The 12,650-nt window shown below is 38.5% G+C and overlaps 3 protein-coding genes across 4 annotated transcripts; 2 read left to right on the top strand and 1 right to left on the bottom strand.

The window, feature by feature from the left end:
- On the top strand, positions 78–1,575 carry LOC109950244 (putative methyltransferase DDB_G0268948). The gene is made up of 2 exons (XM_020568602.1): positions 78–758; positions 865–1,575. Exons 1-2 carry the CDS (start codon positions 717–719, stop codon positions 1,456–1,458), a joined length of 636 nt encoding a protein of 211 aa, XP_020424191.1. The 5' UTR covers positions 78–716; the 3' UTR covers positions 1,459–1,575.
- LOC18792367 lies at positions 2,461–3,791 on the bottom strand. Its single transcript, XM_020558624.1, has 2 exons — positions 3,614–3,791; positions 2,461–3,425 (listed from the first exon to the last, which is right to left on the bottom strand). The coding sequence occupies exons 1-2, from the start codon at positions 3,789–3,791 to the stop codon at positions 2,509–2,511; spliced, it is 1,095 nt and encodes a 364-aa protein (XP_020414213.1). The 3' UTR covers positions 2,461–2,508.
- LOC18792730 (autophagy protein 5) lies at positions 4,674–12,050 on the top strand. 2 transcript variants are annotated; one of them, XM_020555433.1, is made up of 9 exons: positions 4,743–5,024; positions 5,141–5,265; positions 5,806–5,872; positions 7,297–7,386; positions 7,580–7,639; positions 8,147–8,240; positions 9,310–9,429; positions 10,519–10,653; positions 11,469–12,050. In XM_020555433.1, the coding sequence occupies exons 1-9, from the start codon at positions 4,920–4,922 to the stop codon at positions 11,819–11,821; spliced, it is 1,149 nt and encodes a 382-aa protein (XP_020411022.1). In that variant the 5' UTR covers positions 4,743–4,919; the 3' UTR covers positions 11,822–12,050. The 2 variants fall into 2 exon arrangements, with proteins under 2 accessions (XP_007222110.1, XP_020411022.1); XM_007222048.2 differs by lacking the exon at positions 8,147–8,240 and having other exon boundaries at positions 4,674–5,024; positions 7,580–7,667.

The following is a 12,650-nucleotide window of genomic DNA, read 5'->3' as shown; positions in this document are numbered from 1 at the left end:
TTCTCTTACCAGTTGTATGCACTTGCAGGACAGTCTGCAGATCCCTTGGCATTAATATTTTATTTTTATTTTGGCATAAACCCCTTAGACTAGTCAAAGAGAAAAGAGAATTGCTTTTACTTTCTTGCAGCCCTTCAAATTAAATAGTTGAAACGAAATTGGACTTGGCTTCTAACATTAATTTTGCTTGTCAAACTATACAAGCATAGTTAGAGGCGGACACGCTCCCTATTTGGGAGGTGTCATAGGTTTGGCCTCTAACAAAATTTGCTTTTGTTTTGCTGCAGCTTGTTTTTTAATCTCTTTTCTGCTGTGGCTACTTTAGTTTCGCTGCGGCTTGTTTTTATCCTTTCTTTTGCTGGCCGTTGGTAACTTTGTTTCTCTGACTGTGGATGTGGGTAACCTACCTCTATGTTTGTACTTCTCTTTCGATTGAAATGAAAGTACTCTTGACCGAAAAAAAAAAAAAAAAAAAACTATACAAGCATATTATCTTTTCTTGGCCTTGGACTGGAGAAAACTGCAAAGCATGCAGTTGAAAATTAGGAATTGACTACTACTAGGAGAGATATTCACAGATTCCACATCTGTGTATAAAACCCCACAAAAATTCACTATTGTAGAGAGATACAAGGCAAAAAATTGCAGGTTTATTCGACAAGCAGGTCGATGATTACTTGGTGGGAAGGCCAACTTATCCCAAGGAATGGTTTTCAATGTTGGCAGCTCTTACCCCCCAACACTCTTTAGCTTGGGACGTCGGTATCCATATCTCTCAACTATTAATTGTTTTTAGGCAGGTTTATTGTTGTAGCCATCTCTCAAATATGTTTTAAATTTAATCTCTGTACTGTATGTGTACAGCTTGGAGAGCATTATGAGCAAGTGATAGGAAGCGATATAAGTGAGTCCCAACTGAAGCATGCACTTCAACATCCTCGAGTTCATTACATTCACACTCCGGTCTCCATGTCTGATGACGAATTGGTTGCGTTATTAGGGGGTGAGAATTCAGTTGATTTGGTAACCGTGGCAGAGGCCGTGCACTGGTTTGACCTCCCAAAGTTCTACTCACTCGTGAAGCGAGTTCTGCGTAAACCAGGAGGCGTAATCGCTGTTTGGGGCTACAATGCTAGTGTGACAAGCCCTACACTTGATGGTGTAGTGAAGCGTTTTTATGAAACAGCTAAACCCTTTCGGGACCGAAAGACGCAGTACTTATGGGAAGGTTATAGGACACTTCCATTTCCATTTCAAAGTGTTGGTTTGGGTTCTGAGGGTGAGCCTCTGCCACTAGAAATACCAAAGGAAATGTCATTTGAAGGGATCTTAAGGATGTTAAGATCCTCCTCTGCAGTCACTGCCGCTAAGGGTCAAGGTGTGGATTTGTTATCAAAAGAGGTTATAGAAGAGCTTGAAACTACTTGCAAGGCTTTTATGCTTGCTGGAAAAGTTTAAGGGGTAATCTTTTTCTATTGGGATACATGTATAATATATGCTCAATTTCAGACAAAATAATTCTCTGTTCAAAAAGAATTATATAGATTATTGTGGGGTTACCATTTTATAGTTTTTAAGATTGTTGTTTGTGTGTAGACATCAAGATAGTTGTCCATCTGTAACTATTGTCAATGCATTGACATCATGTCAAGACACTCAAGTCTTATAAGACTAAAAGGTTGCAGAAAATCCAATATTTTCTTCCTTCTAATCCATCTTGAACAACATGTCGTGATTCAAGTGACAACTGAGAAAAACGTTTATAAAATCTTTCAAATGCTTGGAAGAAAATGGAGCTTTTGTCAACCAGTTTCTTGTCCGGCTCTTTCCAATCTTCTTTGCCCTTCCCATCAGGCTCTTTACCAGCCGAAGGAGCAGTAAGCTTCTTGAAATTCAATTAGTCGATTATTTGTGACTTCCAAAGTACAAAATCTGTATCGTCGAACTTGTCGACCTGTTTTTCTACGTCGTCTACATTCATAGTTCCTACTCACAGCAAGATCGAACCAAACAAGTAGAATGAATACAATGAATAACCAAATTAATCAAGAAACAAGCAAGCACAAAAAACATCCAACATGTTGACACTCACCTAGGCACATAGAACCAGGCTGATTATCAGTTGAAAGAGCTGGGAGACAAGCTTGGAGTCCCAGTTAAAGAGAAGGCTGAGGCAAAACTTGGAGAGCCCAAGGAAGCTATTTCAGGGGGTACAGCTCCAGCTATAAAAGATAGTCATTTATCTCTAATCTTTAGCTGATTAGCAGAAAACCATATCATCAAAGCAGTCTCGTCTTCCCTTGTTTATAAAACTTGACTGCGATTTGCAATTGATCAGTATCTCTTTTTCCTCTTCTTTCCCTTTGAAAAAGAAAGAGGCACCATGTACATTCAACAGAAAAAAGATAAAACCATGAGCAAAATTGAGAAATTTTGTATATATTATAGATGTATTGTTGACAAAGGAGCAGTAGGATATATTATTTTGGTGGTAACAACAAACACCATCTATCTAGGACTTCGAGGAAGACTCTCAGCCCTGTTACAAGCATAGGGTGGACATTCGTCGTGATAGCAGCACTTACTATAATACCCTCCGCCGCCTCCACTTACTCGGTGGTGAGATGACATTGATCTAGGACTACTATTACCACTAGCAGCGTGGTGGTGGTGGTGGTTGTTGTTGTAATGGTTTTGGACGTGGGCAGTACTAGTTGTACCCATCAACGAGCTCCTCCCAGTCCCGGACTCAGACCTACCCGGCGACAACCTACCCGGTGACAACAAAGGCGGCGGAGTCCTAATCCCTCTGTGGTGTGCTCTTGCACTAAATGAAGATTGGTTGGCATGATGGTGCTGCAAATTATTAAGGTAAGGGTGACGCCCCTGGGCATGGTTTTGGTACGTCTGTTGAATATTAAAGCTGCTGCTGCAAATACTAGGAGAGCTATGCACTTTCTGCATCGGAGGCGACACCGTGATCCTATGAGCCGGCATGCTCATGTCCGCCAACAACAACTGTTGTTCCTGGGAAGCTGATTTCGGAGACGAACATGCTGAGGATATACTCATGCTGGCCATGGGGCTACTTCCAATGATCATGTTAGGAGCGAGAATCATCTGCTGCTGGGGTTGCATCTTTGGCCACAACCGGACGATGCCATTGATGGCGTCGATGTAACGCTGCTCCATCATTTGGTGTTCCAACGCCGCCGTTTGGTTCTCGATCATGATCGGCTTTGAGGGGAACAAAAAGGTTCTTAGCCTCGAGCTCCCTTCGTTCTCAAGCCTATTGTATTCGTCCAGCATGTGCTTTAGATCTTCGTTGCTTTTCACGGAGACCAAGGCGTCCAGGTCTTCTGTCATTAGCTGGTACTTCAACACCATGTCCCCATCAAACAACGAGCTCAGCTTCTTCATCAACTCTGTAATGTATTACACATATAACACAATGTAACATTAATAAATAAATAAATATATATATATGGTTATATATTGGAGAAGTGCATTTAGGTTGCGTTATTCTTCAGGAAGTGCTTTCAAATACTTTTCAGAAAAACTCATCTTATAAACGTGCTTCTAATAACAAGACAACCAACCAACAAATACGTACCGGAGAAGGAAATGTCGCGGGACAAGGAGACGACGCGAGTCTCGCCGCCGACGTACTTGAGTTGGCCGTCGGCGGGTCTGGGAAGGATTTTCCCACCATGGCTGCACAAGAACTTCACCCTGCTCTTGGGTGACGACGTGCCGCTTTCACCACCAGCACCGCCAACTTCACCCGCCATTTTTCATATCAAAATGTGTCATATATGATAAGCAGCCCCCCTCCCTCTCTTCTCTGGGTCCTTGAATCACTATCAAGAAAAGTCCCCTGAATCTGCACGTCGAACATAAAATCCAATTTTAATATTAAATTTAAAAACCCAATACGATACGATAGATATTTATTCTTTTGATTTAAGAGAATACTTGTACGGACGGGGAACCGCAGTTGAAGAGGAGGAGGGGAAGAAGGATGAAATCGGGAGTGATTTTTTCTTCTTTGAAGAGTGGAAAAGAATCCAAAAATAGCGGAAAATAAGGGAGGAGGGGAGGAGGGGAATTGGCATTTTCTGTTGTTGGGTTATTTTTATTTTTATTTATTGATGGATTGAATTGAATTAAGTTTTTCTGTTTGTACGGATTTCCTCAAATCTCTCTGTTTCGTACACACATTTCTCTTCCTCACTAACTCACCTTGACCTTTCGTACGAAAATAAAATTCGGATAATTCTATTCTCCGGTTAACATTTAGCTATCGTTCAATTTTAGTCCAAGACAATCAAACGGACCAACTACATTTTGGTGTGAGAGGCAGGAACTCAAACTGAATAAAAGTATAGCCGCGCGGCTATACTTTTTTCAAAAACAAAAATCCCCAGTAGGGCCGACCGGCTATACCTTTAAAAAAAACAAAACCAAAATACGGAGTATCGACGTGCGGCTGTACTATTTTTAATAATAAAAATACCGTAGTATAGCCGTACGGCTGTACTATTCATAAATAAAAAAGGAAGCCCCGCCTGGCAATTAGGCATCCACGTGGCAATAAACTAGCCGCGCGGCTATACTATTTATAAAAAAGAAAACAAGACCCACTAGCAAGTTGGCTTCCACGTGTCAATAACAGTATAGCCGTCCGGCTATACTATTTTTTTAAAGACAAAAATCCCGAGTATAGCTGCGTGGCTGATCGCAAACCCAGGCCCTCTCTCGCTCAAGCCCAAAAGAGTACGGTGAGTGGCCTGTGGACGACTCCTCCTTCCCGCAATCTCGCTGGGGCTGATTGTCTGGTTTCAACTATCGTCAAAGCTCAGTCTCTCAGTTTCGACTGCAGCAAAACGACATAAGGGAATTGTGCAAAGAAAAGAAGAATGGATATGGAAGCACAGAGGTACGTATGGGACGGAGCAATTCCTTTGCAGATTCATCTCCATGAATCCGACGTCGCCACTCTCCCTGCTCCCCCACCAGCCCTGGTAAACTTATACGTCTGTCTGTCTGTCTGTCTGTCTGTCTCTCTCCTTCTTTCTTTAATTTCAAATTATGCGACCCAATTCTCATTTACCGTGACTGTTGCTGTATTTTGTTTCAGATCTTAGCACCTCGAATTGGGTACCTACCATTGTTAGCATCGCATCTAAAACCTCACTTCAGTAGTGCACTTCCTCCTCGGCTAGATACTATTTGGTTTGAGTACAAAGGTTTGCCCTTGAAATGGTATGTAATATGCTCTTATGATCATCAGATTTGGTTTGACTACAAGGGTAGGCACTGGTTTCTTCATGTTCAATGCCTCTCTATATTATCAAACACTGTTCTCATTCCATCACAGCACACTTGATTAGATCATTCACTGAATGGCTTGTCAAACTCAAAAAACCCAACTTCAAATAATAATGGAAATTTCTTTTGTACCTTAATCAACTGCATTAGCACCTATTTCTTCTATTGTTTTGTTCATCATGGGTGCTTTTTCATGCCCTCTTTTAGCATTTTTGTGTATAAACGAAGTGTGATGATATGCCACTTGATTTGGATGTTATTTGCCAGTGTGTACAGTATATTTTCAGTTTTGTTTCTAAGTATTCCACTTTTTGTTCAATATATGATCTTGCAGGCCCTAAACGTTTGTATCTAGAATTCACAGTGATGTAACTGATGGAGTAAAATAGTGAATAAATAGGATTGGTACTTTCCTATTTTAATAGGTCCTTGTTAGTTTTATTTGTTTCATAATATGGCAAGAGCTTCTTGCAGGTATATACCAACAGGAGTTCTATTTGATCTTCTATGTGCAGAACCAGAAAGGCCTTGGAATCTGACGGTAAAATTGTTTATCTCCATTTTTCAAGTTGATGAGACTGCAATCACTTTCTTGGGACCCTTAGATAGGAGCTTAGGATAAAAAAGTTTCCATTGAAGTTCAGTACTTTTTGTACAGCAGCTAGTATGTGAATCGTGATGTTCACTTGTTTCTGGTTGATGTAGTCTTGCCCAATTACATGCATACTTTTATTTCAGAATTTATTCTTGTAAAGAATTTTGGACATTGGAGCTTTTAATACAGAAGTAGAGTTTAATAAGGTTGAATATTCTGGAATCTTTAATTTAATTCAAACTTAATAAATAAGAAATTACTTTCACAAAAATTTATTAGGCTGCTATGTAGCACCAAGAATGTGTCTTTTGTTTTGCTTATGGGGGGTGTTTGGAAAATCTCAACAATTGGGCAGCCATGTTTTGTGGGGCCTGCTTTGAAATTTGTAATGAAATGAAAAATCCCCATTCTTCTTTGAACAAACTTGAGACCAAACTGTTTCAAAAACAAACCTAGAAAGAGTTGGTTTGCATTATCCAGTTTTCTATGATGCCCTATTCTTTTCCTAATCTCATCTTGTGCCAACCATCACAAGTTCTACACTGCTACCATGCTGCCACCATCGTTGCAACTGCCACCCCTTTGATCCACCACTTACCATTGGTGCCATCACCAGCATTTCCATTGCTACATTGTATCTGTGACTGGTACTACCATCACCACCATTAAGCCACTGCGACTACCACAACCATGTTGCTATCACTGCCATCACCAGCTGTTAATGCCACTCTACCACCAATGACACCGCAGTCGCTTTTTTAATTAAGACTTACAAGATTTTATTTATATGATATGTAATGTTCCAAAATTTTTGGGTAATGCTCTATTATTTTGGTCGGAGTAATGTTCTAAAGGTTATAAACCAACGTGGGGTTAGTTGGAATGGGTCAGGCCCATGGTTTGCTGCCATGTGGTCTGTGGTTCGAAACCCCAAAAGGTACCTACCTAGCTATATGCTAGTGTTTCCTGCCTCCCGAAGATTGTAGGGTGTGGCGGGGAACCCCAGTTTCAAACTTGTGTCTGCGAAGCAGATTGGTGGATTTCTGGGTATCAAAAAATAAAAATGTTCTAAAGGTTATAGCTTAAATTCTAAAATTTTGAGTTTAACAAACTAGTTTGGTTAACATGTTAATTAATCTCAACTAGATTAAAGGATTCCCATGCACCCAACTATGTATTTGGGTGTGGAGGATGAGATTTGGACCATGTAAAATGCTGTACAAGCATTTTATGATGTCAAAGTATACATCGACTTGAATGATGTTATGGATAGTTTCTAATGATCTTTCGACTCTTATGCTCTTGATCGATCTCCTTTTCTTACAATACACATTTGTGGATTGGAAGTCAACTTTTGGTTCTTTGTACAGGTGCATTTTACAGGATATCCGGGGAACATATTGATTCCTTGTGAAGGTGAAGATAGCGTAAAGTGGAGCTTTATTAATTCATTGAAAGAGGTCGGGTTCTTATTTTTTGTTAGTTTCATATCTTTCTCGATAAAACTGTTCATTTCTTGCCGTATATTACATGAGACTCAATTCGGTTTTACTGCTTAATCTGGGATCTTGTGACAATATTCATTGCAAATGCTTGTCTCACAATATAGATGTCAATTTAAATCATTTCTAATGGTATCTGTTACAACTGCAGGCTGCATATATAATTAATGGGAATTGCAAGAATGTGATGAACATGTCTCAACCTGATCAGGTGGAGCTCTGGCGCTCTGTCTTAAATGGTATACCTGCTAAAAAGAAAATTTCAGTTATCTTGTGTAAAATGTTTCTTGATTGACAGTCATTATAAGATGTAAATGGATGTTCATTTTTATTTTGGATAGGAAACATAACTTTTGTGAAAAATAAAATATAGTCTTGTACATTTTTTGTTTTGCATACCACTGCACAGTTCCATCTTTCCTTCCTCCCATTCTCACTTTTATCATCTTGCACTTAATACAAGCAAGTATAATTTGCAATGTATCACGTATGATGTTCCTCGGTTAAGCTCTGTCAACTTGGTGATCGCCTTTCAATGACTACTGTTAGCTGCCTTGCCTCTGATCAGGACCTAATGAGATTGTGACGTAGTCTTCTATCCTCCAAACAAAGATAATGTTCTTGATTAACTCTTCAATCGTTAGCCATCAATAACCTCCATTATCCACTGCAATTATGATGTTCTGTATACCAAACCCTTTTCCTTTACTACTTCCAGAAGAAGAACAAATACCTATTAATGGAGCTTCAGCTGCAAAGCCAAGAAGCAAGTAAATCATGTAAATATGATGGCGGTTCTCAATCATCTCTAGGTAGATAGAATATAATCCTTTCAAGTCTTAAATATCAGACAATGCAAAGATAGGTGATGTTGCTGACCATTATTTAAGATAATTATCTTTCTAATCATCTGCAGTTGCATGCTTACATGCTGATTGATAAATAACTCTTGTACATTTGTACTGGCTATTAGAGTATCTTTAACTACACTTGCATTTTGCCATATTTTTCTTTCAACATGCCCTAGAAAAATAAGATTTATTATGATCATTTCATAAAGAGTAAAAAATGTGAATGCATGTATGTATTGATACAGAAAAAAAGATAACATGTATATGAAATAATACTGTCTTTCCAGACAATTTGGCTGCCGGCCTCTTTTTTTATACTTAGTGAAGCATAGATGATCAGCCAAATACATGGCAAGAAACAGCTTTTGTGCGTGGTTTACTGAGTTGGATTTCTGCCATGCTCTTATAACCCCTTAACTTTTAGTAGAGCTTCTTCTTATTTATGTTTCAGGAGGGATATACAAAAGTCCACATATATCTGAGTGCACTATCTGAGTCCACATATAGTTATATTTGGAATATGACTGTCTCATTTACTTCACTTCAATTTTCATTTTAGTCATGAAATAACAATTTCCAAGATGAACCAATCCAGCTTGTTCTCATCACAGAATCATCAACACTTCTGTTTTGTTCTTACATTGGGAAAACATTTACTCGGTGGATATTATCAGTTTAACATTTTGTATATGTGGATAAACTTTGCACCAGAGTGGAATTCTGAGCGTTCCTCATCAAATATTAGTATCAAGTTTAAGGTTTTACAGGACGCTAACTTGCATTGAGAGTTTCATGCATGCATGTAGGTTCTTTGTGAAAACACAAGAAAGTTAAGGTGGTATTTTAGTAATTTTGTGGCTTATGTATGGGTACCCCATTGCCCCATGCAGCCTTTTCCTCCCTTCTTTTTACCTTAGTTTCATCGTGTTGGGGTTGTAGTTATTATCTTATTTCTCTTTTCCGTTGTGAATGTGACTGTATCAATGAACCTTCTGTGCTTAATCACTCTCCAACACACATTTTGCTGCAGGTAATTTGGAACCCTACCGACGGGTGTCTACTAAACTTAAGCTTGGGACAGTTGGGGATGAATATGCAGCAAAGTTGAATTTAAGTGGTGAAACTGATTTTTCTGGACAAGTGAAGGCAGGTTAGCAAATTATTTAATCTTGTAGCTTGTTTTTGTGATAATTGTGTCCACATCTTCCTGTCAAATCTCTTTATAACTTCATATTGTCTTCCTAGCTTAAACCCTAGTCACTCAGCCCACATCTTTCTTCTAGCCCACCCAAAATCAGTCACAGAGATTTATTCCCTATTTAAAGGTACTGCCCAGCATCAATTCCACCGCTATCCTGATAAAAGGGCTGATATCAGTTCCATACTTTTTATATACAGGCTCTGTTCGGGCTGGCCCATGTCAAATTCAAATGTGTTGCCGTTCTGGCTTTCAGATACAGCAAGAGGTTGTTTTACCTTGTTCTGCTTAGGAAAATTGTGGAGTTCTAGGCTTTTCAAAGGCTTAAGAGAATTTGTAGGGCCTAGTGTCGAAATGGTTTAAAGACAGATGGGTGGAACGTCAATAATTCATTTCTAGCGCAAAGAGACCCAAGGGATACTCAATCTGAAATTTCTGAAATAACTGCATAAAACTGCATAGAAAGACTCTTAAAAGAATATTTATTCTAGGGTGACAGCAGCCCTGGCATTATACCTCACTAATATAGTAATATGCCCTCCAAAAATACTTAAAAACATGACTGTCACACGACTATTTAAAAGGACCAAGAACATAACAATCAACTGCTAAAGTGAATATGACATAAAGTCCAAACAAGAAAAATAAAAGACAAGGAAACAAATATAAACCCAAACTAACTAGAACCAAGCCAAGTTGTCTAGTGGGCCGCCCACTTAGAGTTGGAAAGCTTCTTACATGTTCCTGTATCACTGACAGTTTAGGAGACAATCTGGGGCTGGGAACAGTACGAAAACATTGGTTTGTGTTGTTTGAAGCAATTCTGGTTATGGCTTAGTGTTAATCAAGTAAAGACTTATGTAGATATAGAGGTTGTAGCCTTTCACCTAAGTTTCCTTTTGTCCGACAGCTCGAATTAAAATTGGATGACGAAATCCTCAAAAGAGCTTCCTACTTTTGAATTGAACTGAAATAGTTACTTATGTATATGGATACACCTATAATGTTGCAATTAAATTTCAAATGATGGTGCTTTCCTAGGCCGAGTTCCAGTTCGCTTATACGTTTGGAGTGTCAGTGAGGACTTTGAAGATTTAGAAGATGCACCTCAAATTGATAGTTGGGATAAAGTCTCTTACATAAACCGGCCTGTTGAGATACAAGGAGGAGAAGGAGGTAAGACAATTTTCTTGTTTCTCATATGAACCTACCTCAGAAATATGTGTGTGGTGAATTCATGGTGTTTTTTTTTTTTTTTTTTTTTTTTTTTTTTTTTTTTTTTTTGCCTTTTCATTTTTCATTAATTCAATGCTATTTCTAGTAAGAGACAAGGATATTTTCATCCAGACAAAATAGACTTGGCTACCTATTAATATGGTCTGTAAAAATAGAAAGGAAACCTTTCATCAACTTTCTTGTGGAAGGCTTTATAGTGTTTCTGCAGTACTCCCATGACGTGTTTTGTTTTGGAATTGCATTCCACATCTTGTATTCTTAGTTTTCATGTCTGATCTGGGTAAGCTGGCAGGGTTTATCTGATTTGTGATTGCTCTACCGATCATGGTATCACTAAAGCCTTAGATATCTGAACAAGTGAGAAAGAAAGATGTCTTTGTTACTCTGTGATACTTGTTTTTTTGGGTTTTAAGCACTCTATTTGTGATACAAGTTCATGAATGAAAGGGTCTTGTTTACTTTATTTTATTTATTTATGAGTATTTCCTACTTAAGAACTCCAAGGTGCCTTACACGGAAATCTATATGTATTCCTGGCTACTGCAGATACATTAGCTCTGCTTTGGTAGCTGTAGTTCCTTGATTGAATTAACTTATTTAGATAGGGAGAATGTACATCAGGTCAAGGTGTAAATGGATTGGTGGCCTCATCAATTTATTTATGAAATTGGCACATTGCTAAGCATGTCTGACAAATAATATTAGGGTTTCTAAGCTTTTAAGTTTTGACCAAGTTCACCTATGTTGCACTGCAGGTAGATGCTTCACTTTACATGATGCAGTGAAAAGCCTTCTGCCAGAGTATTTTCTTGACAAATCCTTGACCAATGAAGAATCATTGACTGTAGGTGATGAGCATGAACAAAGAGTTTCCTCAGAAGATGCAAGCAGCGATAGAAAGGCCGAAGAGGAAGTAGAAAACTCAAGCGAACATATCACGTCTTGCTATCAACATGATGATGCTGCAATCAAGCTAGTTCGTATCCAAGGTATTCATCCGAAATTGGAGATACCATTTTCTTGGGTGGCAAACAACTTAATGAACCCTGAGCACTTTCTTCATATCTGTGTGTATTTGAAAGTTCCACAAGCCAATACCATGTCATAGGTAGGTTGCATATCAAATCAATTTCGCCATGTTATTAAAAACAAAGGAGAGGGGGGCATCTTCTTTTGTCCACTTTGAAAGGCATTTACTGTATAAATGTACAGAAAGATTAATTGTCAATATATCCGTCATCCACCAGATTTCCTAGGATATTCTTTTTTTTCTCCTTGGTTCAATTTGATTCAGCGACTGAAATAGGAGAATTTGAAAGGAAGGTGTTTTGCTTTCATCTTGGCTCTTCTTTTTTTGTTCTGTCCAAGGCTCATGAGATTTGTGTAGTGACAGTGACAATGGATTGTACACCTTTAGATGCAATCAAGTACAAAGCACATAAGGTTAAGCAGCGTTATAGCCACGCGACCGTGTCATTAAAGCATTTTGCAACATCATGGAAGATTATTATCACTAGATCAAAAGTTAGTTGGTGACTCGTCTAGTAAAGGTTAAAAGCATGTCTGAAGTTGACCATTTGACACGACTTGTCCAAGGACAGTTAGCATCAGCTTCAGACCTAAAACGTGACATTTGAAGATGAGGACCCACTAAAATAATATTTTCTAAATTCTAGTAAAGCACTTTACACTAAAATCTCAGATACCAAAATCCATCATTTTAATTACTTTAATTCAAATGAATTAGATGAACGCCGCGTGAGTGAGAGAAAAGAAAGTAAGATTCATGTAAGAGAGTAAGTTGGATAAAATTAAATTTGGTGAAATTACCTCTCAATCATGCATTATTCAACTTCATTAGTTTAGTCAATTTTGTCAAGCGCCGCTAAAATGGACTAGCCAACACTAAATAACGAATTTATCACATACATACGTCG

This window comes from Prunus persica, chromosome G1 (assembly GCF_000346465.2).
Source record: "Prunus persica cultivar Lovell chromosome G1, Prunus_persica_NCBIv2, whole genome shotgun sequence".
NCBI lineage: Eukaryota > Viridiplantae > Streptophyta > Magnoliopsida > Rosales > Rosaceae > Prunus > Prunus persica.
Note: the sequence above shows the minus strand (reverse complement) of the source record. Positions and strands in the feature narration are given on the sequence as shown.

Excerpts from the sequence above, each read along its gene's own strand:
- LOC18792730 (XM_020555433.1), top strand. The coding sequence starts at position 4,920 with ATGGATATGGAAGCACAGAGGTACGTATGGGACGGAGCAATTCCTTTG. Across the intron at positions 5,025-5,140 it reads CTGCTCCCCCACCAGCCCTG|ATCTTAGCACCTCGAATTGG; the intron begins GTAAACTTATAC and ends ATTTTGTTTCAG. Across the intron at positions 10,654-11,468 it reads GATACAAGGAGGAGAAGGAG|GTAGATGCTTCACTTTACAT; the intron begins GTAAGACAATTT and ends GTTGCACTGCAG.
- LOC109950244 (XM_020568602.1), top strand. The coding sequence starts at position 717 with ATGTTGGCAGCTCTTACCCCCCAACACTCTTTAGCTTGGGAC. Across the intron at positions 759-864 it reads AACACTCTTTAGCTTGGGAC|CTTGGAGAGCATTATGAGCA; the intron begins GTCGGTATCCAT and ends GTATGTGTACAG.
- LOC18792367 (XM_020558624.1), bottom strand. The coding sequence starts at position 3,791 with ATGGCGGGTGAAGTTGGCGGTGCTGGTGGTGAAAGCGGCACGTCGTCA. Across the intron at positions 3,426-3,613 it reads CCGCGACATTTCCTTCTCCG|AGTTGATGAAGAAGCTGAGC; the intron begins GTACGTATTTGT and ends AATACATTACAG.